Consider the following 22,931-nt stretch of genomic DNA (forward strand, 5'->3'; position numbering starts at 1 on the left):
ATATGACGTGATCTTTTTTTTTGACAAACGTAAATATGACGTGATCTTTTTTTTTTGACAAACGTAAATATGATGTGATCTGATGCAGAGAGAGAAGAAGCTGTGCCACAAACGCTGCTCGTGGTAATTGAAGTTTCCTCCCACCAAATTAGGTACCAAGTCAGTTTTGCACAAGTACGGAGTATATCTAGTTTAAATTTTACGCCTGCAGCATGCTTCCTCAGTTCTGCACAGCCGAAGCAAACCTACCCTTTGCCACTCTAAAATAACCTAAGTGTTCAGACAAGTACGCTTAAAAAGTTACTAGTAGTAAGATCACGATTACTTCTGCGTTTTGCTTCGCTCCAAGTAAAGTTCTTGCTCTGAATCTGGAACTGCGAGCTTAATTGGACGGTCAAAAACGTGTTTTCATCCTTCACGCATAGGAGTAGTTATAATTAGACATACATGCACTAGAACCGACTTTAACCTCCCCCATTCCACTTTCACAGTGCTATCTATGCCATAGTGGGGGGCTAGCTAAGCTTTGTACAGTAGAAAATAATACAGTATAGTTCCAGTCCACGTCAAGCTCAATACTCGCGTGAACCTTTGACTCCCAAACCTGTCTGTCCCTTCTTCGCTCGCCCGTTTTAAACTCCCACACCCCACATGGCCACACGCACAAACGTCGCAAAGAACCACGCGAACCGAACCCACGCACCACCACGGAAGAGAAGAGGAGGCGGCGAAAGACAAGAGAGAACGCAGCCGCCGCCGGGAGGAGAGCGCAGCGTGGGAGCGAGGAGCAGCAGCCGGCCGGCAGGCAATGGGCAACAGCATCGGCGGCCGGCGCAAGGGCGCCAAGGTGATGCAGCTGGACGGCACCGCGTTCAGGGTGAAGCCGCCGGCGTACGCGGGCGCCGTGCTGCGCGACCACCCGGGCTTCCAGCTGCTCGAGTCGGAGCAGGTCAAGCTGCTCGGCGTCCGCGCGCGCCCGCTCGAGCACGACGCGCTGCTCCGCCCGGGCCGGCTCTACTTCCTCGTCGCGCTGCCCCGCCCCACCGTGCCCCCGCGCCGCGCCTGGTCCGGCGCGCTCCACGTCGGCGCGCGCGAGAGGCTCGAGTCGCTCATGCTCACGCGCCGCTCCACCTCCGACCTCACCTTCCCGACCTCGGCCGGTGCCGGTACCGCGCCGCCCTCCCCGATGTCTACCGCCTCCGAGGGCGGGCCGGTCCAGCTCAGGATGCGCCTGCCCAAGGCGCAGGTCGCCAAGCTTATGGGCGAGAGCCGGGACGCTGCCGAGGCGGCCGCGAAGATCATGCAGCTCTGCGCCGCCAACGGCGCTGTGACGCCGGAGCGGAGCCCGCGGTTCCTGCCGACGGCGGACTGGGGCACTGGTGGGCTCCCGCAGACGCCAGAGCGGAGCCCGCGGTTCGTGCCGACGCCGGACTGGGGCGGTGGCAGGTTCGCGCAAACCCCAGAGCGGAGTCCCAGGTTCGCCGCAACGCCCGAGTGGGGTGCCAGGTTCATGATGCAGACACCGGAGAGGGGCGTAGAGACGGCGAAGACGCCGGATAGGTGGTCCGCTTTACCCCGCACGCCGGAGTATGCATCAGCGGACGTCAAGGCCAGCCGGAAGGAGGTAATGCACTGCTTCTTTCAAACTTTTTATTCAAAAATATTACTTCCTCTGTTCATTTTTATAAGTCGTTTAGGACAGCTGGAATTGAACTGTTTTAAGTTTTGTCTTAAATATTTAAAAGGTCTTATAAAAATGAACGGAGGGAATACTATCTTTACTACTCATTCCGTCCCATAATACAAGACGTTTTTGTGGAACGGAGGGAGTACTAATTTTTTTTTTGAACTGAAGAGGGGAGTACTATTTTGATAGAACCATGCTATTAAGGTCTGAATCAAATACCCGCAAACAAAAAGGTCCTTGTATTGCTTTTCTGAATCAAATAACTTTATTTTGCAATACAAAAATAATCACTGTATAAATTGGTCCTTTTGTATTGCTTTTCATTCATCTGCATTTAAAAAGAAATCCGTGGGAAGGGAAACATTTTTTTTTCTTTCAAGCAACGGTGGTGTCTTATTGCCCAGTCAATAAAATAATGCAGAGACTTTCACCCAAAAATATGTATTACAAAACTGCTTATTTTGACCAACTCAATTTATCAAATACTCTCTCCGTCACACAATAAGTGTCTCAACTTTAGTATAACTTCATACTAAAGTTAGTACAAAGTTAAGACACTTAGTATGAGACGAAGAGAGTAATATATTAACAATATATAGTTTATAAAGCAGATAAATGGTTCACACAGTTTGTCACCCAATAAAATTTCCTACGAAATTAGCTTCGACTAATTCATACCATTATAATCTAGGTAAAACATGGCATGCATTTTGTTTCTTTCTTTCACCCGGTTCGTTTAGGAATATGTAAGCAAGCCATAAGAGCATTTCCAGCAGCATGGTATATCTTCGTTATGGACTGTCAATGGATCCCTACGTGTCCAAGTCCAATGGGGAACGATTTGGAGCTGTTAATGGTGTGACCAGTATTTTCGGCCGATGCAGATGTGTCTTAAGTATTGAACAGCGTGTTTGAGGTTTTTCCTGACACGTTACTACGTTAGTTATTTGTTGGCGATCAATTCTAGGATTTGACTGGTTTGAGTGATGGTGCAAAATACAGTTGCTTGTCATACTCCTACTTGAATATCTGGAAGTATGAGACAATTCTCATTTTCTGGCTGCGGATGAAGCATAGCAGTAGCAGTCGCCAGTCATAGATCTACCATGGAAAATAGTTGGCGCGCTGAAGTTTCAGAACGAGCTCTCTCAACGTTCGATGTTGTCAACTGATATTTTAGCACAGGAAGTCAGCAATAGCTCTGTTCCATCTTCAACCTAAAACTGTTGCGTTTCGTTATATGGATAGTCTTTTATCTGCGGATTCAGCATAGCAGCCATTCTGACGTTCCAAAATCTGTAGAAAGTCTATGTAGAGCTGATCTACAGTCAGATCTGTAGAAGGTCTATGTCTGACCAAGTGTCCAGAGCTAGGGAGAAAATTTCAGGGATCATAACGAGACAAGTTGCTCGACCCGGTTTATACCCATTAGTGTACCTTTGGGCCGATTCTTTCCGGTCACCTTCACTAATGTACTGTCAACTTACTGGTTCAATTAATTTATGGTTGAGCACCTGAAAGTCAAACCAGCAAATCCTAACCGTTAAACTAGTCTAGGCAGCAGCAGGCGACCGTTAGATGATGGCATGATACTATCTCATTGAAGCTGTTATCAGGGGAACTATCTCTTTGAAGTTTTTTTTTTTTTTTTGCGGGTAACTATCTCTTTGAAGTTAATCTTGTCACCATGACACCATTTAGCAATCGTTTTCTACCTGTGCCAGTTTTTCTCGCTCGAAGATAAGGGATATTACATCAGCAGAACTTCTCTTTACGATTTCCTTTGATTTTTGTTTCTCAGAAGTATTGTTGGCTCGCCCTGTACTCTTTCATGTACTTGATGTTCTGATCTTGCAATTCTCGGCCCATCGTTGTCGTGCCCTGAAGCGTAAACATAATAGCAATTGGTTGAAACGAATTACCCGTCGCTTTTGCTGACATCTTCTCATGTGACTCTTGTTTCTGTGGTGTTTCAGAAGCGAACGCGGTTCGTGGCCTTGCCGGATGAGATCATAGCATGATGACCTTTCGTCCACCTGAAGCGAGAGTGCTAATTCTTGTCCAAGTAATAGATCGATCGACCACAGGTTGCCGGAGCTGGAGACGAGAGGCCGCCGACGGTTTCCTGCCTCGCGCCTCGCTCCCTTCTTCTTCTTCTTCATACGGCATGGAGCGTCGTTTTCCTCTATGTTTGTTTACCTTTAGCCTTAGCCTGCGATTACATTGCTGCGAGTTGTGGTGCTCTCTGTAGTTAGCTTAGGGGAGATGTATATGGACCTCTACGTATAAACTTAACATATGATCCTGTGCATGACGTTGGGGATCGGACCCGCCCTGCGTTGCCGACGTCGTCGGGTCATCTCCAACCTCGCTGCATTCGGCTTTCGCATGTCGCGTGCCGTCTGGTCATGTCTTTTTTCTTTTCTTTTGTAAATACATACTTGGTTCAAGACGAATAATGGATGTAAGTGATTGTTTGATTCGATGTGGACACAAGGAACGGGCGCGCCCGGTCAGGGTCTTTGTCTTGCAAATCATGAGCTTTATTGATTACTTAGAAAGTTAGAAGTAATACATTCGTGGCTGATACAATCACGGAGGAAAAAAATCGAAACAAAGGGTCCTTTCCGAAGCATTTTTTTGAGAGACGAATGGAAGATGAATATTTTCCATGGTTAAAAAAAACACATATTTTTTGATATTTCAGTCATCCCATTAGGCCTTGTACAATGCAAGATGCTTAGAGAAATAAACCAATTTTTTCTTAAGCACCGGTGCATATTTGTGCAGGGTAGACGCTTAATTAGGCGCCTCTTCTGTAGAAATAGGCACTGGTGCTTCAGAAAAATCCGATTTATTATTCTAAACACTTAGCATTGTACAAGGCCTCATGCATCTACGCCACCAATGGTGCATGCAGTGGAATCCATTGACGCGTAACATGGAAACAACAAACCTTCAGCAAATATTCACAATTTGTTTTACAGATAATTCAAATATTCACTGCTTTCTCAAAGAAAAGAGCAAACATTCACTACGACCCTGTATCTAGAAAGCCCACTCGTTCATTCCTTCATTACTGCTTTGATTCCTTTCTTTGTTGCTAAAAGTGACAATTGCCTTTTAACCTCTGGCCCTTTGACCTCTAGTTGACCATTTTGACCCCGTTGACTTCCCAAAAATTTGAAAAAGTTCATGAATATTAAAAGAGTTCATAGATTTGCAAAAAGTTCACAATTTTGAAAATGTTTATGAATTTTTAAAAAATTGACCATCTTTAAAAAAAGTTCAATGATTTGAAATAAATTCATGATTTTTTTAAAACAGCTCACCAATTTTAAAATAGTTCACAATTTTGAAAACAAACCGTGAATATAAAAATATGTTCTTGAATTTGAAAAAATGTTTAGCACATTTGACAACACTTCACGAATTTGAAAAAAGTTCATGAATTAGGATTTTTTTTTGATAAATTTGGGCAAAGTTAACGAATTTGAAAAGGAAAAAATTTCATGAAAATAAAAATAAAAATAAAAAGAACGAGAAAAGAATAGAAAAAAAACTGGCCTAAAGCCGGACAGAAATAAAACGGAAAAGAATCGACCAAAAAACGCGAGGTGAACCAGACCATCGCTACAGTTCTAAATGGGATGGCCCATTCGGTCGAGGGGTGTGTGCTGCGTACGGCTTGTATTCTATTTGGCGCTTAAAAGATTCGGGTGTGCAGTTAAGTCCCTGAAGCTCAGTCCTCTCTCCGGAGGCCCAGTTCAGTGCCTTAAGCGAGATCACTAGTTATGGGTTACCCTGTGCAAATGTCACTTTTCATGTTCTCTTGTGCTGACAAGGGGCACATTGCATGTACGCTACTTGTCGCAACTTGAAAGTTTTTTTTCATAGATTCTTTTTTAATGTTTTATCTCCTGAACCGTGCGTCCAAATCACAAACCGTTTTCACCTATAGATTTCTCGAGATCTTACAAACTAGATCCCATGTTAATATATTTTAATATACTTTTCACACAAAACAAAAAAACTGGAATGAGAAAACTAAGAACCAAAAAAAAGTAGAAATAAAAAAAATGAGAACAAAAATATGACCGAAAAATCATCACTTGAGAAAGTTCAAAACCAGAAAATCCACAACTGGAAAAAAGGAACCCATAAGCACATTTATGCTTTTTTCACTTTTTGGAAGCACAATTGTGCTTTTACCTTTTCAGGAAGCATAGTTGTGTTTCTAGTGGAAACAGAGACTGTGCTTTTCCATTTTCAGGAAAGCACATGATGTGTTTTTTAGTCATAGTTGTACTTCTCATAAAGCACACCTGTGCTTTTTGTTAAGCACAACCGTGCTTTTTTCAGGAAGTAAAGTTGATGCTGTGCTGTTTTTCCCTAAGAGGAGCATAGTTGTGCTTCTTGTAGAGACACATGTTGTGCTGATAATTACTAAGTACAAGGAATTGTCATAGAACTTTTCAGTGATGGAGGTGATAAGTTTGGAGTTCCGAACCCACAAGAAGCTAAAAGTAAGATCAATATTCCTATCCGTCACTGGTACACTGAGCATTTGCTTTATCTAGAAACAAGAAATAAAACTATGAGTACTTTGTGGGTATAAAGAGATATGTTTGCAAGGTAACGAAGAACATAAATATAAAAAGTAGGTGCTGCTTAAATATAGATACAATATAACACAAATAGCGTGTGGAATAGTGGTGGTATGGTGTGTGGAATTGTCCATAAGTAACTAGCTATGTTAGTAAACCGATCTTCATCACAAGTTTATATGTGGGAGAGGTCTCCGCTAGCATGTCATCCTTTACTTAAAATTCTATGCACTTATTATTGGAACTATTAGGAAGCATCCGCAACTACTAACAAGTTCATTAAGGTAAACCCAACCATACCATTAAAATATATTGCCCCCCTTCAATCATGTATGTATCAATTTCCATGGTTCGGAGAGGTTACAGTCACTTCTTTCCCCATATGCATAGTCCTATCAATATACTACTAACCCTATGGTGGGATTCACACGCGTGCTCATATGATGGGCATCAAATGACAGTAACATAACCACAAGCAAGCAACTCAAATCAACCATGGCAATTCACCAGTTAACCCATAGGACAACCAAAATCTACTCACACATAATAGCGATGACACAAATCATTGTATGATAATTCATATAATCAAAACACCATATTTAAGTAGGGGATTACAACGGGTTGTGGGAGAGTGGACCGCTTAAAAGAGGTGAGGAAGGTGCTGAAGATGTTGGTGAAGACGGCAACATTGATGAAGACGATCATCGCGAGTGGCACTCTGGCGCCATCGGGAGGGGGAGGGAGAGAGGCTCCCCACGGTTTGTTCATCCATGGCCTCCCCCTAGATGGGGGAGGTTCTCCCATCTGGTCCTTGGCCACCATGGTTCTCAGAGGGACGAGAGCCCCTCTAAGATTGGATCTCTTTTCTCCGTCTCTCTGTTTTTCGCTCATGTTTTCTGTCCGAACACTGTTTCTTTTATTGCCGAAGATCCATAACTTCGAACGGGCTAAAATTTTGAGGGGATTTTTCTTCTTCTGGAAATTAGCTTTCTTGCGGCGAAAGAAGGGCTCCAACCGACTTAAGGGCTAGCCACAAGGGCTCATAGCGCGACCAGGGGGTGGTCGCGGCACCTTCCCTTGTGGGGCCCTCGGGCATCGCTTTGTGTTGATTCTTTTGCCCACAAATCACATATATTCTAGAAAAATTATACTCCCTCCGTCCCGAAAAACATGTCGCAGGGGGTTTAAAATTTGAACTACCGCATTTTTTACAAAAGCACCCTCCCGCAACTTTGAATTCTCTCAAAGCAACCCGCACGCAGGCCCAAGTCGCGGGAAGATCCTGCCGCCGGCCGGGCTCCAGGCCGGTGGAGCTCCTGCCGCTGCGGCATCTTATCCTCCAGATTCTCCCCTGCTGCCGGCCGCTGCTTCCGCATAGGAGCTGCCCCCACTCCAAAAACGAGCCCGTCTCCTCCCCCTCCGGCAGCGGCGTCCGCACAGGGGCTCGGGGCCGTCGCACCTCCTCAGTCCTTCCCGAGCATACCAGGAGCTCCGCCTCGCCGATACCTACGCCCTCTTGAGCCACGCTTGCTGGGAAGCCGCTGATCGACGGAATCGATCCCGTCTCCTCCCACTCTGGCCGCCGATTCCGCACACGAGCTCAGCGCCGTCGCTCCTCCTCTAGTTTCCCCGAGCGGCTCAACAGCTTCAAGGTGATCTTCTGGTCCTCCAGGTCACTTTTCTCCTGTCGATTGGTTACTGGTTCGCCTGGCCGTGGTGGTCTGCCGCTTGCTGCCATTGGAGCTCGTCAGTAAGCTCCTCCGGTGACCAAAAACCGGCGCCGCTGCCATTGGAGTATCACCCACGCTCGGGTGCGTGTACGCTCGCCCACGCTGCATGCTTGCTGGCGGAGCTCGTGCTCGTGCTGACCTGCTGTTCTTCGCTGCTGGTCTTCTCTGAAGAAGAAGGTACAGTACAATCTCTGGTCTTCTGCTGTTCTTCCCCTGTCGATTGATCTGTAGCGATTGTTGTTGTTGTAATCTCTTCGTCATGCTGTTGCTTGTTGTATCAAAAATTAACTCGTAAGATATGTGACTTAGATCAGTCATTCAAGATAACACTATTTATGCATGGCACATGAGTACAGAGTTCAACAACTAACAATAGTAAGGAAAATTTCAATTTAGCATGGATTAGTAATCTCTGCCACTGGAGGAGTACAAAGTTCAACAACTAACAATAGTAAGGAAAATTTCAGTTTCGACATCAGTATAAACATCAAGCAAAACTCTTGCAAATTTTCAGTTTCGACAGTGTCAAAGCATACAGGCGCTAACGTGCACCTGCAGTAAGTTCTGATCAGTTATCTTTCGATAAAGGGCCGAAACCCAGTTTCTTCACCAAGTTTTGAACCAGAAAACTAACAACTAGTGGTCTGTTCGACGATATACAGTCTCATACAGCTATACAAGATATAAATAAACAGACTTCCCACTCAGCAACTATTTTAACTGGACTGGTAATGTTAAGGTGTTTACCCAGATTAAGTGTTGCAGGATGCACTCTGATTTCTCCAGGAAAGCCAACTAGTGCCATTATGCCACGAACTTTCAGAAGCCCGAGATAAGGGTCAAATGGGTGGTCACTAGAGGCAGTATCGACAACGAAATCCAGAGAATTTTTCAGGGACTGCAAAAGTAAATCATTTCGTTATTCTCACTTAGTACAAGCAGAGTGAGAAGAATAACAAGCAGAATTCAGCTATACTAACTGTCTCTCGCACAAAATAGTATAGGCAGAAGTATCGATTGCAGAATGAGCTCTGTTCCTTTGTGCATTTATTATGCTTTTTCAGTTGGAATCTAACATAAGGTAAGGACTAAGGAGATATGTACTTGTTGTGGTCTGTACTAAGTTGTTTCACACTCAGCTTTAAATAAAATAGATTAAAGATGTTCAGTACCTCCATCTGTGTTTTGTCTGATGATACCACAAAATTATCTGCACCAAGAAGGCTGATAGCTTCATCTCTTTTCGATTCACTTGTACCCAAAACTGTCACATTCAGTCCAAAGGCTTTCCCAAATTTCACTGCCATGTGACGCAACCCACCAAGACCAATGAAAGAGTTTTGGCAAATTTGCTTGGCAACCCTCAGACGTCAATCTAGAAACTACTCCCATCTCTTTGAATACTTCTTCACCCTTATGATTTAGCTATTGATATTTTCTTGACACTTTGAATCTATTGTAAGTAGAGTAAAATTCAGTTAAAACTACTGTAAGTAGAGTAACTTCAGTTAAAACTACTGTAAGTAGAGTAAAATTCAGCAAAACTACTCTAACTAGAGTAAAATTCAGTAAACTGGATTAGTTTGACATGAAGGTACACTGAATGCATTTCTCTGGAACTAATTTAGATTTGAGATTCACAACAAAATCCTATTACAGAAATTGACAATATATACGCATACAGAAAGTAACTTCCCATTGGAAGTCAAGAGAAGCAAGCAAGCAAGAAAGGAACAAGACATGGTCAAAATTCAGTTAAGATACATACAGTAAAATCCAATTGTATGACAGGAGTTGAAATCCAATTGTACTCCAGTTAAGATTCGGTGAAAATTTACTCCAGTTGATAAACTAATGACATAAACTTCAAATTAGTCATGATGGATTGGAATTCTTTCTGAAATGACAGGAGTTGGAAGTTTCATAAGAAATGAAATGGTGTTACAAAGGAGCAGCTTCATTTCTTAGTCATAACATTTCTTAGTCAGTAGTTCACATTTTTGTAATGCTTGCAAGGCTCCTGTCATTCTAGTAAATTTTGTGTGTATATATTCTTGTTATGGTACCATGATGTACTCATCTTTTGTCATTGATAGCAGGAGTATGGATTTGAACATGATGCCTCAAGAGGAAGACGATGAAGGTATTAATTTGAATTTGATGCCTCAAGATAATGGAGCTATGGATTTGAACTTGATGCCTCAAGAGGAAGACGATGAAGATATGAATTGGATGCCTCAAGAAGATGAAGGGAAAGAGGATGAAGCTCAAGAGGAAGAGGATGAAGTTATGAATTGGATACTTCAAGAGAAGAGAAGAGAATTGTCAGATAAGGAGAGGCATGGTGTTTACTTCGCCTTGCTGGTAATCGAGCTCAGAGATGGGTCTGTTCAACCAGACGACAAGCTGCTAGTCTCAAACCTGTTGGACATAAGTGTACAATCTGTTGAAAGAATCTGGGAAGACGCCAAAAAGCAAATTGCCGATGGCAAAGAAGTAGATGTCTCAAGCAAGAAGCCAGGAAGATCTGGCCGAAAGAGAAAGGAGCTGGATCTAGAGATGACCTCAACAATCCCACTGAATAAAAGAAGAACAATTCGATCTCTGGCACGGTCTCTAGGTGTGGCCCGATCGACCCTACATAAGAGGTTCCAGTTGAATGAGCTCAACCGCATCACAAGCACCGTGAAGCCTCATCTCAAGCTAGAGAACAAGCTTGCGAGATTGAAATTTTCTATGTCCATGGTCGATGACAATTCGATCTGAACTTCTTGGGCTATGTTCAAACCAATGACGAATATGGTTCACATCGATGAAAAGTGGTTTGACATGACGAGAGTGAAGAATAGTTACTATGTACTTCCAGGAGAACCTGAACCGAAGCGCACCGTGTCAAACACTCACAACATTGGGAAGGTAATGTTCCTAACAGCTGTTGCCAGGCCTCGATATAACAATGAGGGGGAGCTAACATTCGATGGAAGAACGGCATTTGGGCATTCGTCGAAGAGACTGAGGCGAAGCGGACAAGTCAGAACAGAACAAAGGGAACAAAAGTGTTGACACAGTGAAAGTAACCAGGCCTGTGTGCAGAGATTATCTAATCAATAAGGTTATCCCGGCAATTCAGGATAAGTGGCCTGACGATGATGAGGGAGCAACAATATTCATCCAACAGGATAACGCAAAGCCTCATGTCCTTCCCAATGATGTAGCTTTTCGAGAAGCTGTGGAACAAACTGATCTTGACATCCAATTGCTACAACAGCCCCCAAATAGCCCTGAGTTAAATTGTTTGGACCTCTGCTTCCATAACTCTCTCCAGTCTCTAACCGACTGCAGGTCACCTACAAACATCCAGGAACTGGTACAGGGTGTGGAAGAGGAATTCGAGAACTACGATCCCGACAAGTTGCACAGAAGCTTTATCACATTAGAAGCAGTTATGTTTGAAGTTATGGAAGACAAAGGAGGAAATCAATATAAGTTTCCCCACTTGCACAAGGATCGCGTTCAGAATGCTGGAATGGAAATAACCGGTGTATATTGCGACAGTCGGGTAGTTGTTGATACTAGGGCCATTATAGAAGAAATGGAAATTGCAATAGGAAAAGAAGATGAAAGGAAAGAATTAGCTAGAGAAGGGAAAAGAAAGAAAAGTAAAGGGAAGGGAAGAGAAGAAGTGGCCAGAGAAAGGAAAAGAATGTAGTCAAGAGGGGACAAAGAGGCCCTTATGTCATGTAGTCAGGTGCTCCTTGTGTATGTCTTGTGTAATCTTGTGTCAAGAGGGGACAAAGATGCCCTTATGTCATGTCCTTGTGTATACCTTGTCTAATCCTTGTATATCAACTCCTTGTTGGAATTTATTGGAATTATATGGGTTATTTGGATTAATTGAATTATTTGGGTTATTTGAATTAATTTGGGTTATTTGGATTTATTTGAATTATTTGAATTGATTTGGATTAATTTTAATTATTTGAATGAATTTGGGTTAGTGGACTGAAATTTTTGCTTGACAACTACATCAACTAATGAGGCAAGCAAGGCCTTTGCTAATCCCATATCATCAGTAGATGATATGGTATGATATTATCTTCTACTGCAATTGCAATTTAGCTTTAGTAAAAAAGCAAGAGTCCCTTGTATGGAGTTAACTGAAGACTCAACATGTTCTAAAGTTTTGAAATAAGAGGTCCATTTAGCATGGAACAAATAAAAGGACAGTGGATGACAAGAGTCCCTTTTATGGAGTTAACCCGGGTTGTAAGAGTATATAAGGGGTATTTTCACCAACTTACAGAGAGTATTTGAAAATTTGGTCACTACAGGACCACTACACTACTCCATGTCACTACTGTTCAGAAACAAACTTGGCTGAAAAATCAGTCATTCTAAAATTCTAAAATGCATTAAAAAAATTCAGTTTACGGTTTTTTTCAGGAACACACACAACACAGGCAGTGAAGATGACCCGACTATTTTTCAGAAACAGAATTCAGCGTGGTTCAAAAAGATCCATTCCACTGACAAAATTTAGTTAACTGTTTCAAGCTGAGTCTAGTTCACCGAAACCTGTGCACACCATTTAAAATGATTTGTTAATTAAACATTTAAATAAAAAACTACAGTACATCATGACTCAATAGCTAGACTAGTTCACTGAAAGAAAAGGAAAATGCACAAGATCAGGACTCAAGCTGAGACTAGTTTCTGATTTACTCATGATTGAAAATGTCAAATTGCTTTGCTTTACAACCAATGAGGAGGCCCACATCAAGGAGTACTTTACTCTTTGTTAATTACCGTTACTTTACTCTTTCTTAGTCACAAACAAGCATGTAGAATGGTCTCGATTAGTTTACATGATGAGAGTAGCAGATAATTAAGCCGAACAAATAATTCAGGCAAGCTTAGCTTCTAGCTAGCTGCACCACAAGTGCTAGTGCAGCAGCAACTACAGTCACGAAGTTTCTATAGTAAGCCCGCCGTAGCACCGTAAAAAAAAGAAATAAAGTGTCTATAGTCCCCTATTATGGAAAGCTACACTACAAACCAAATGAAAAAGAATTAGCAGCATTCACTTGAACCTGGTTTGATTTGCTTAATTACCCAACAGCATGCCGATAAAAGAACTCTAACACCGAGACGTGATGTCACCGCCTTAATTTAACCCAACTAGAGGAGACCTCTGCATCAGCACTACAATGTAAGCTACCATGCCAGCATGACCTATGTCCCTGGATCTAAAGAAAAGGGTGTGAAACCAGATACAAGTTGTAGAAGAACTAGTTTCTATCTCATCTTGTTTTACATCTCTCTCTCTCTCCCAATCATGGCCAGATCGAAAGCATCAAACTTTAGCGGCAATCAGTAAACAAACGCCGATGAATTATTGACGCGTTACGTTGGCTCTAGATGTGCGAATGGGTCCCTTAATCTTCTGAATCTCTGGATCAAACTAGAAATGCCCACATCAAGGAGCAAATTGACAGTTTTGACAGTGAACTTTAGTCTGAATCTTAGCATCAAGTAGTTTCAGTACTCACCTCTGAATCTGAAATCTTGAACAGGAGTGGACGGCCTTGAGGTGCTGGACGATGTCGGCCTTGAGCTGCTGGACGATGGTGCCGTGGCTGAACATGAGTGGACGACGTCGTCTACCTGCTAGCGACGGCGACACGGGGTGGAAGGCGGCGTCGGCTTGCTGGCGAAGGAGCTGTGGTGTGGCGGGGCCGCCGGCCGAAGATGACGCGGGAGCGGCGGGGTGGGGCTGTGGGGGGAAGGGATGAGGTCGACGGAGGCTAGCCGGCGAGGAGGTGATCCACGACGCGCAGGTGAACAAGGCAGCGACGTGGGGGGGAGGGGAGGGGAGGGGGGAGAGGCGACGGCTACGTGGTGCGGCAGAGAGGTGGGTGGGGGGAGCAAGGTTGCGTGGGGCGTGGGGCGGAGGGTTGGAGGCAGCGCCGTCGCCGAAGTGGGGGAGCGACGAAGAGAGCGAGGAAGGAGACGGGGTGGACTGCGGGTTTGGTCGGGAAAGTTCGAAGAACTAAATTGCGAAAAAGCCCTTGCGACATGTTTTTGGGACGGAGGGAGTATTAAATCATTGCGGTATTTTGACCTTCATAGATATTGATTTTCTGTAAAACAAAAAACAAGCAGAAAACAGAAACAGACACTCAACACTGGAGTAAGTGCACCGAACCCATTAATAAATGGTATAACTACAACATGAATACATAAAAAACTATAGATACGTTAGAGAAGTATCAACTACTCGCAAAAAAGCACTGCTATAAGAAAATCCTCCAAAACCCAGGGAAAACTAGGAAAAAAATTAGAAGTAAAAAACCTCCCAAAAAACCATTTAAAATCCAAAACACGCACAGGAAAGAAAAACCAAAATTCAAAGGAGCACCAACAAGCGACATGTGGCGGGCGAGCCTTGCGGAAACCCTACAAGGGGTAACCATTAGTTAGTTGCTCCACACCTTAAGCACCAACAAGCAAGTTGGTGCTCGCGCGCATGCAAGTCGGCCGCAGTGAAATCTCGCGACAGCTTGCTCGACCGCTCGCTCGCTGCGCCTGATCGATAAAACTGACTGCTCCACCATTCAAACTAAATACATATCCGGTTAAGACTTCCAATCATCTAGATCAGTGTCAAAACTAGCATCGACGTAACCCTTTACAAAAAGCTCTTCTTCACCTCCATAAACGAGAAACATTTCCTTAGTCCTCTTAGGTACTTACGCATATTTTTGACCGATGTCCAGTGATCCACTCCTGGACCACTCCGATACCTAGCTGCCAAACTTATGGCAAGGATGTAGGATCAAAAGTATGTTTAGAGGGGGGGATTAGACTACTGACCAAATAAAAATCTTTTCTTTTCCAATTTTAGTTGTGGGCAGATTTTAGTAATTATGACAAGTCAAGCAATCAACCTACACATGCAATTCTAAGAGTATCGCAGCGGAAAGTAAAACATTGCATATGAAGGTGAAGAGAAGGGTTTGGAGAAGGCAAACGCAATGGAGACATGAAGATTTTTGGCGTGGTTCCGATAGGTGGTGCTATCATACGTCCACGCTGATGGAGACTTCAACCCACAAAGGGTAATGGTTGCGCGAGTCCACAGAGGGCTTGATACGTCTCCAACTTATCTATAATTTTTTGTTGTTCCATGCTATTATATTATGTGTTTTAGATGTTTTATATGCATTAATATGCCATTTTATATTATTTTTTGGACTAACCTATTAACCTAGAGCCCAGTGACAGTTCCTGTTTTTTCCTTGTTTTTGAGTTTCGCAGAAAAGGAATACCAAACGGAGTCCAAATGGAATGAAACCTTCGCGATGATTTTTCTTGGACCAGAAGACAACCAGGAGACTTGGAGATGAAGTCGGAGGAGCCACAAGGCAGCCACAAGGACGAAGGGTGCACCCAGGGGGTAGGGCGCGCCCCCACCCTTGTGCCCCCCCCCCCGTGACCCTCCTGACCTAATTCTTTCGCCTATATATTCCCAAATATCCCCAAACCACCAGAGGAGTCAACAAAACACTTTTCCACCGCCGCAACCTTCTGTACCCATGAGATCCCATCCAGGGACCTTTTCCGACACCTTGCCAGAGGGGGATTCGATCACGGAGGGCTTCTACATCAACCTTATTACCCTTCCGATGAAGCGTGAGTAGTTTACCACAGACCTACGGGTCCATAGCTAGTAGCTAGATGGTTTCTTCTCTCTCTTTGATTGTCAATACCATGTTCTCCTCGATGTTCTTGGAGATCTATTCGATGTAATACTTTTTTGCGGTGTGTTTGCTGAGATCCGATGAGTTATGGATTTATGATTAGCTTATCTATGAATATTATTTGAATCTTCTCTGAATTCTTTTATGCATGATTTGATATCTTTGTAATTCTCTTCGAACTATTGGTTTGGTTTGGCCAACTAGATTGGTTTTTCTTGCAATGGGAGAAGTGCTTAGCTTTGGGTGCAATCTTGCGGTGTCCTTTCCCAGTGACCGTAGGGGCAGCAAGGCACGTATTGTATTGTTGCCATCGAGGATAAAAAGATGTGGTTTTCATCATATTGCTTGAGTTAATTCCTCTACATCATGTCATCTTACTTAATGCGTTACTCCGTTCTTTATGAACTTAATACTCTAGATGCATGCTGGATAGCGGTCGATGTGTGGAGTAATAGCAGTAGATGCAGAATCGTTTCGGTCTACTTGACACGGATGTGATGCCTATATTCATGATCATTGCCTTAGATATCATCATAACTTTGCGCTTTTCTATCAATTGCTCGGCAGTAATTTGTTCATCCACCGTATTATTTGCTATCTTGAGAGAAGCCTCTAGTGAAACCTATGGCCCCCGGGTCTATTTTCCATCATATAAGTTTCTGATCTACTATTTTGCAATCTTTTACTTTCCGATCTATAAACCAAAAATACCAAAAATATTTACTTTATCATTTTGATTGAAGAAAAATTGCTTAAGATTGATGAGTTGGCTAGGAACGTGGATAGAATTTCTCTTGATGTTGATTCTTTGAAACTTAGATCTATTCCACCCAAGCATGATATTAATGAGTCTCTCAAAGCTACGAGAATTTCCATTGATGAGTGCAAAGAAAGAACCACTAAGATGCGTGCTAAACGAGATTGGTTTGTAAAAACATGTTCTTCTAGTTTCCGTGAAAATAATGATGAAGATCTTAAAGTGATTGATGTGAATCCTATTGAATCTTTGTTTTCCAATATAAATCTTGATAAAGATGGGACTGGAGATGAGTCAACTTTAGTTAAAAGGCATCCCAATGATTCGGAGTTTTTAGATCTTGACGCAAAAATTGATAAAAGTGGGATTGGAGAGGTCAAAACTTTAAGTAGCAATGAAGCCACTCTTTTGGATTTCAAGGAATTTAATTATGATAATTGTTCTTTAATAGATTGTATTTCCTTGTTGCAATCCATGTTGAATTCTCCACATGCTTATAATCAAAACAAAGCTTTTACTAAACATATCATTGATGCTATGATGCAATCTTTTGAAGAAAAGCTTGAATTGGAAGTTTGTATCCCTAGGAAACTTTATGATGAGTGGGAACCTACTATTTATATTAAGATTAAAGATTATGAGTGCCATGCTTTGTGTGATTTGGGTGCTAGTGTTTCCACGATTCCAAAAACTTCGTGTGATGTGCCAGGTTTCCGTGAATTTGATGATTGTTCTTTAAATTTGCTTCTTGCGGATTCCACTATTAAGAAACCTATGGGAAGGATTAATGATGTTTTTATTGTTGCAAATAGGAATTATGTGCCCGTAGATTTCATTGTTCTTGATATAGATTGCAATCCTACATGTCCTATTATTCTTGGTAGACCTTTCCTTAGAACGATTGGTGCAATTATTGATATGAAAGAAGGAAACATTAGATTTCAATTTCCGTTAAGGAAGGGCATGGAACACTTTCCAAGAAAGAAAATTAAATTGCCTTATGAATCTATTATGAGAGCTACTTATGGATTGCATACAAAAGATGACAATACCTAGATCTATTCATGTTTTATGCCTAGCTAAGGGCGTTAAACAATAGTGCTTGTTGGGAGGCAATCCAATATTATATTTGTTTTTGCTTTTTAGGTTCTTTTTTGCAATAAATAATTCATCTAGCCTCTGGTTAGATGTGGTTTTGTGTTTTAATTAGTGTTTGTGTCAAGTAAGACCTTTGGGATAGCTTACGGTGATAGTTGATTTGATCTTGCTGAAAAACAGAAACTTTTGCGCCCAGTCCCAGAATTTTAAAAAATCACAGAAGCGTGATAAATTCTGAATTTTATACACAAGATTGATATACAAATTGCCTCTGTTGTCCTAAGTTTTCAGAATTTTTGGAGTTACAGAAGTATTGGAGAGTTACAGACTACAAACTGTTTTGTTTTTGACAGATTCCGTTTTCTATGTGTTGTTTGCTTATTTTGATGATTCTATGGATAGTATCGGGGGGTATGAACCATGGATAAGTTGGAATACAGTAGATATTATGCCAATATAAATAAAGAATGAGTTCAAAAAAGTACCAAAAGTGGTGATTTATTTTCTTATACTAACGGGGCTTATGAGATTTTCTGTTGAGTTTTGTGTTGTGAAGTTTTCAAGTTTTGGGTAAGGATTTGATGGACTATGGAATAAGGAGTGGCAAGAGCCTATGCTTGGGGATGCCCAAGGCACCCCAAGGTAATATTCAAGGAGAACCAAGAGCCTAATCTTGGGGATGCCCCAGAAGGCATCCCCTCTTTCGTCTTCCTATATCGGTAACTTTACTTGAGGCTATATTTTTATTCACCACATGATATGTGTTTTGCTTGGAGCATCTTGTATGATTTGAGTCTTTGCTTTTTAGTTTGCCACAATCATCCTTGCTTTACACACCTTTTGAGAGGGACACACATGAATCGTGATTTATTAGAATACTCTATGTGCTTCACTTATATCTTTTGAGCTAGGCAATTTTGCTCTAGTGCTTCACTTACATCTTTTTAGAGCACGGCGGTGGTTTTATTTTATAGAAATTATTGAACTCTCATGCTTCACTTATATTATTTTGAGATTATTTAAACAGTATGGTAATTTGCTTTGGTTATAAATTTAGTCCTAATATGATAGGCATCCAAGAGGGATATAATAAAAACTTTCATATAAGGTGCATTGAATACTATGAGAAGTTTGATTCCTTATGATTGTTTTGAGATATAAAGATGGTGATATTAGAGTCATGCTAGTGAGTAATTGTGAATTTGAGAAAGACTTGTGTTAAAGTTTGTGATTCCCGTAGCATGCACGTATGGTGAACTGTTATGTGATGAAGTCGGAGCATGATTTATTTATTGATTGTCTTCCTTATGAGTGGCGGTCGGGATGAGCGATGGTCTTTTCCTACCAATCTATCCCCCTAGGAGCATGCGCATAGTACTTCGTTTCGATAACTAATAGATTTTTACAATAAGTATGCGAGTTCTTTATGACTAATGTTGAGTCCATGGATTATACACACTCTCACCCTTCCACCACTGTTAGCCTCTCTAGTGCCGCACAACTTTCACCGGTACCATACACCCACCATATACCTTCCTCAAAACAGCCACCATACCTACCTATTATGGCATTTCCATAGCCATTCCGAGATATATTGCCATGCAACTTTCCACTGTTCCGTTTATTATGACACACTTCATCATTGTCATATTGCTTTGCATGATCATGTAGTTGACGTCGTATTTGTGGCAAAGCCACCATTCATAATTATTTCATACATGTCACTCTTGATTCATTTCACATCCCGGTACACCGCCGGAGGCATTCACATAGAGTCATATTTTGTTCTATGTATCGAGTTGTAATTCTTGAGTTGTAAGTAAATAAAAGTGTGATGATCTTCATTACTAGAGCATTGTCCCATGTGAGGAAAGGATGATGGAGACTATGATTCCCCCACAAGTCGGGATGAGACTCCGAACGAAAAAAAGAGGCCAAAAAAATTAGAGAAGGCCCAAATAAAAAAATGAGAGAAAAGAGAAGGGACAATGTTACTATCCTTTTACCACACTTGTGCTTCAAAGTAGCACCATGATCTTCATGATAGAGAGTCTCCTATGTTGTCACTTTCATATACTAGTGGGAATTTTTCATTATAGAACTTGGCTTGTATATTCCAATGATGGGCTTCCTCGAATTTCCCTAGGTCTTCGTGAGCAAGCGAGTTGGGTGCACACCCACTTAGTTTATTTTTGAGATTTCATAACTTATAGCTCTAGTGCATCCGTTGCATGTCAATCCCTACTCACTCACATTGATATCTATAGTTGGGCATCTCCATAGCCCATTGATATGCCTAGTTGATGTGAGACTATCTCCTTCTTTTTGTCTTCTCCAGAACCACCTTCTATTCCACCTATAGTGCTATGTCCATGGCTCACGCTCATGTATTGCGTGAAAGTTGAAAAAGTTTGAGAAAATCAAAAGTATGAAACAATTGCTTGGCTTGTCATCGGGGTTGTGCATGATTTGAATATTCTGTGTGAAGAAGATGGAGCATAGCCAGACTATATGATTTTGTAGGGATAAGCTTTCTTTGGCCATGTTATTTTGAGAAGACATAATTGCCTTGTTAGTATGCTTGAAGTATTATTGTTTTTATGTCAATATTAAACTTTTGTTTTGAATCTTATGGATCTGAACATTCATGCCACAATAAAGAAAATTACACGAATAAATATGTTAGGTAGCATTTCACATCAAAAATTCTGTTTTTATCATTTACCTACTCTAGGACGAGCAGGAATTAAGCTTGGGGATGCTTGATACGTCTCCAACGTATCTATAATTTTTGATTGTTCCATGCTATTATATTATCTGTTTTGGATGTTTTATATGCATTAATATGCTATTTTATATTATTTTTGGGACTAACCTATTAACCTAGAGCCCAGTGCCAGTTCCTATTTTCCCCCTATTTTAGAGTTTCGCAGAAAAGGAATACCAAACGGAGTCCAAATGGAATGAAACCTTTGCGATGATTTTTCTTGGACCAGAAGACAACTAGGAGACTTGGAGATGAAGTCGGAGGAGCCACGAGGCGGCCACAAGGACAGAGGGCGCGCCCCCACCCTTGTGCCCCCCCGTGCACCTCCTGACCAAATTCTTTCGCCTATATATTCCAAAATATCTTCAAACCACCAGAGGCATCCACGAAAACACTTTTCCACCGCCGCAACCCTCTGTACCCATGAGATCCCATCTAGGGACCTTTTCCGGCACCCTGCCAGAGGGGGATTCGATCACGGAGGGCTTCTACATCAACTCTATTGCCGTTTTGATGAAGCGTGAGTAGTTTACCACAGACCTACGGGTCCATAGCTAGTAGCTAGATGGCTTCTTCTCTCTCTCTTTGATTCTCAATACCATGTTCTCCTCGATGTTCTTGGAGATCTATTCGATGTAATACTTTTTTGCGGTGTGTTTGCCGAGATCCGATGAATTGTGGATTTATGATTAGCTTATCTATGAATATTATTTGAATCTTCTCCGAATTCTTTTATGCATGATTTGATATATTTGTAATTCTCTTCGAACTATCGTTTTGGTTTGGCCAACTAGATTGGTTTTTCTTGCAATGGGAGAAGCGCTTAGCTTTGGGTGCAATCTTGCGGTGTCCTTTCCGAGTGACAGCAGGGGCAGCAAGGCACCTATTGTATTGTTGCCATCGAGGCTAAAAAGATGGGGTTTTCATCATATTGCTTGAGTTAATTCATGTACATCATGTCATCTTACTTAATGCGTTACTCCGTTCTTTATGAACTTAATACTCTAGATGCATGCTGGATAGCGGTTTGATGTGTTGAGTAATAGTAGTAGATGCAGAATCGTTTCGGTCTACTTGACACGGACGTGATGCCTATATTCTTGATCATTGCCTTAGATATCGTCATAGCTTTGTGCTTTTCTATCAATTGCTCGGCAATAATTTGTTCACCCACCGTATTATTTTCTATCTTGAGAGAAGCCTCTAGTGAAACCTATGGCCCCCGGGTCTATGTTCCATCATATAAGTTTCCGATCTACTATTTTGCAATCTTTTACTTTCCGATCTATAAACCAAAAATACCAAAAATATTTACTTTATCGTTTATCTATCTCTATCAGATCTCACTTTTGCAAGTAACCGTGAAGGGATTGACAACCCCTTTATCGCGTTGGGTGCAAGTTGTTTGATTGTTTGTGCAGGTATTCAGTGATTTTTGCGTTGTCTCCTACTGGATTGATACCATGGTTCTCAAACTGAGGGGAATACTTATCTCTACTTTGCTGCATCACCCTTTCCTCTTCAATGGAAAAACCAACGCAAGCTCAAGAAGTAGCATCGGCGTCCATTGTCTCATACGCATCGAGGGCCTTCTGCGGCGCGACCTCTGCCCTGAACATTGGATCAGCTTCCTCCTCCTCGAAGATTGGCACCAGAGAACTCGGGGATTGGCCCGCCGCAAAGCGAGCTTGGGAACAGAGGTCTGTGGCGCCAACCGCCTTGATTTCCGCGCGGCGCTCCGGCGTCAGCATCTTGTAGTACGTGATCTTGCGGCGCACCATGGCTTTCCGGCGAACTAGGGGACGCTTGATGCAGGCTAGGGGATCGAAAGTTGGGGGAATGGGCTGGAGAGGAGGTGTGGTTTTGGGGCAGTAGTGACCGGCCGGCAAGTAGCTGGCGTAGGCCGAGCAGCGATGGTTCTGGTGTGAATAGTGGTTCCGGTGACGACCGGTCAATCGGTTTTGTCTGTACATCGCTCTTGTCGCGTTCGCGTTGCACCCCGGCACGCTGGACCCTCCACGTCGCTCACCGAATGGAACACGCTTCGTCTTGCATTTTTGCTCGCTTGTGGGACCACAGTTGAGAGCAAACCGATGTCCCTCCCCCTCCCCCGCCCGTGTCATTTATCTCTACTCTTATAAAAATAAAAAACCGAGTTGGTGAGGATAGTGTGCCTACCATCTTGTAATATAGACCGTCCGATATATATCTGACGGATAGAAAGCAAACTATGACAATTTTACAAAAGATACCCGCACCTCTCTCCACATTTACAGATAAGGCCTTGCCTCGTTCATCCTTATCTCCCACAACCTCATTGCTGAGCAATTAGAAAAGGAAGTCTCTGGAACAATCTGGCATGGTGGCCGCTGCTGGCACCGTCCATCCCCATGCCTCCGCCCAGTCCGACCACCAGTCACCACCACGCCCCACTCCTCCTCACCTTATCTCTCATCTTTCTCGAGATATCATTTTTTCGATGAAATTCTCGAGATACCATTTTTCCGATAAAATTCTTGAGATAT

At 42.5% G+C, this 22,931-nt stretch overlaps 1 protein-coding gene and 1 long non-coding RNA gene across 2 annotated transcripts; both read left to right on the plus strand.

Annotated features, from left to right (window-relative positions):
* The first annotated feature begins 618 nt into the window (after window positions 1-618).
* Window positions 619-4,167, plus strand: LOC109746728 (uncharacterized protein At1g66480). Its single transcript, XM_020305832.3, has 2 exons — window positions 619-1,624; window positions 3,664-4,167. The coding sequence occupies exons 1-2, from the start codon at window positions 809-811 to the stop codon at window positions 3,706-3,708; spliced, it is 861 nt and encodes a 286-aa protein (XP_020161421.1). The 5' UTR covers window positions 619-808; the 3' UTR covers window positions 3,709-4,167.
* A 3,371-nt stretch (window positions 4,168-7,538) lies between these two features.
* LOC141028002 (uncharacterized) lies at window positions 7,539-11,918 on the plus strand. Its single transcript, XR_012190109.1, has 2 exons — window positions 7,539-8,201; window positions 10,124-11,918. It is a non-coding gene; the product is annotated as an uncharacterized lncRNA (long non-coding RNA).
* Window positions 11,919-22,931: the final 11,013 nt, after the last annotated feature.

Source organism: Aegilops tauschii, chromosome 7, assembly GCF_002575655.3.
Source record: "Aegilops tauschii subsp. strangulata cultivar AL8/78 chromosome 7, Aet v6.0, whole genome shotgun sequence".
NCBI classification, from domain to species: domain Eukaryota; kingdom Viridiplantae; phylum Streptophyta; class Magnoliopsida; order Poales; family Poaceae; genus Aegilops; species Aegilops tauschii.

Coding starts and splice junctions, on each gene's coding strand:
- LOC109746728 (XM_020305832.3), top strand. CDS start 809: ATGGGCAACAGCATCGGCGGCCGGCGCAAGGGCGCCAAGGTGATGCAG. Junction 1,625..3,663: donor TCAAGGCCAGCCGGAAGGAG/GTAATGCACTGC, acceptor GTGGTGTTTCAG/AAGCGAACGCGGTTCGTGGC.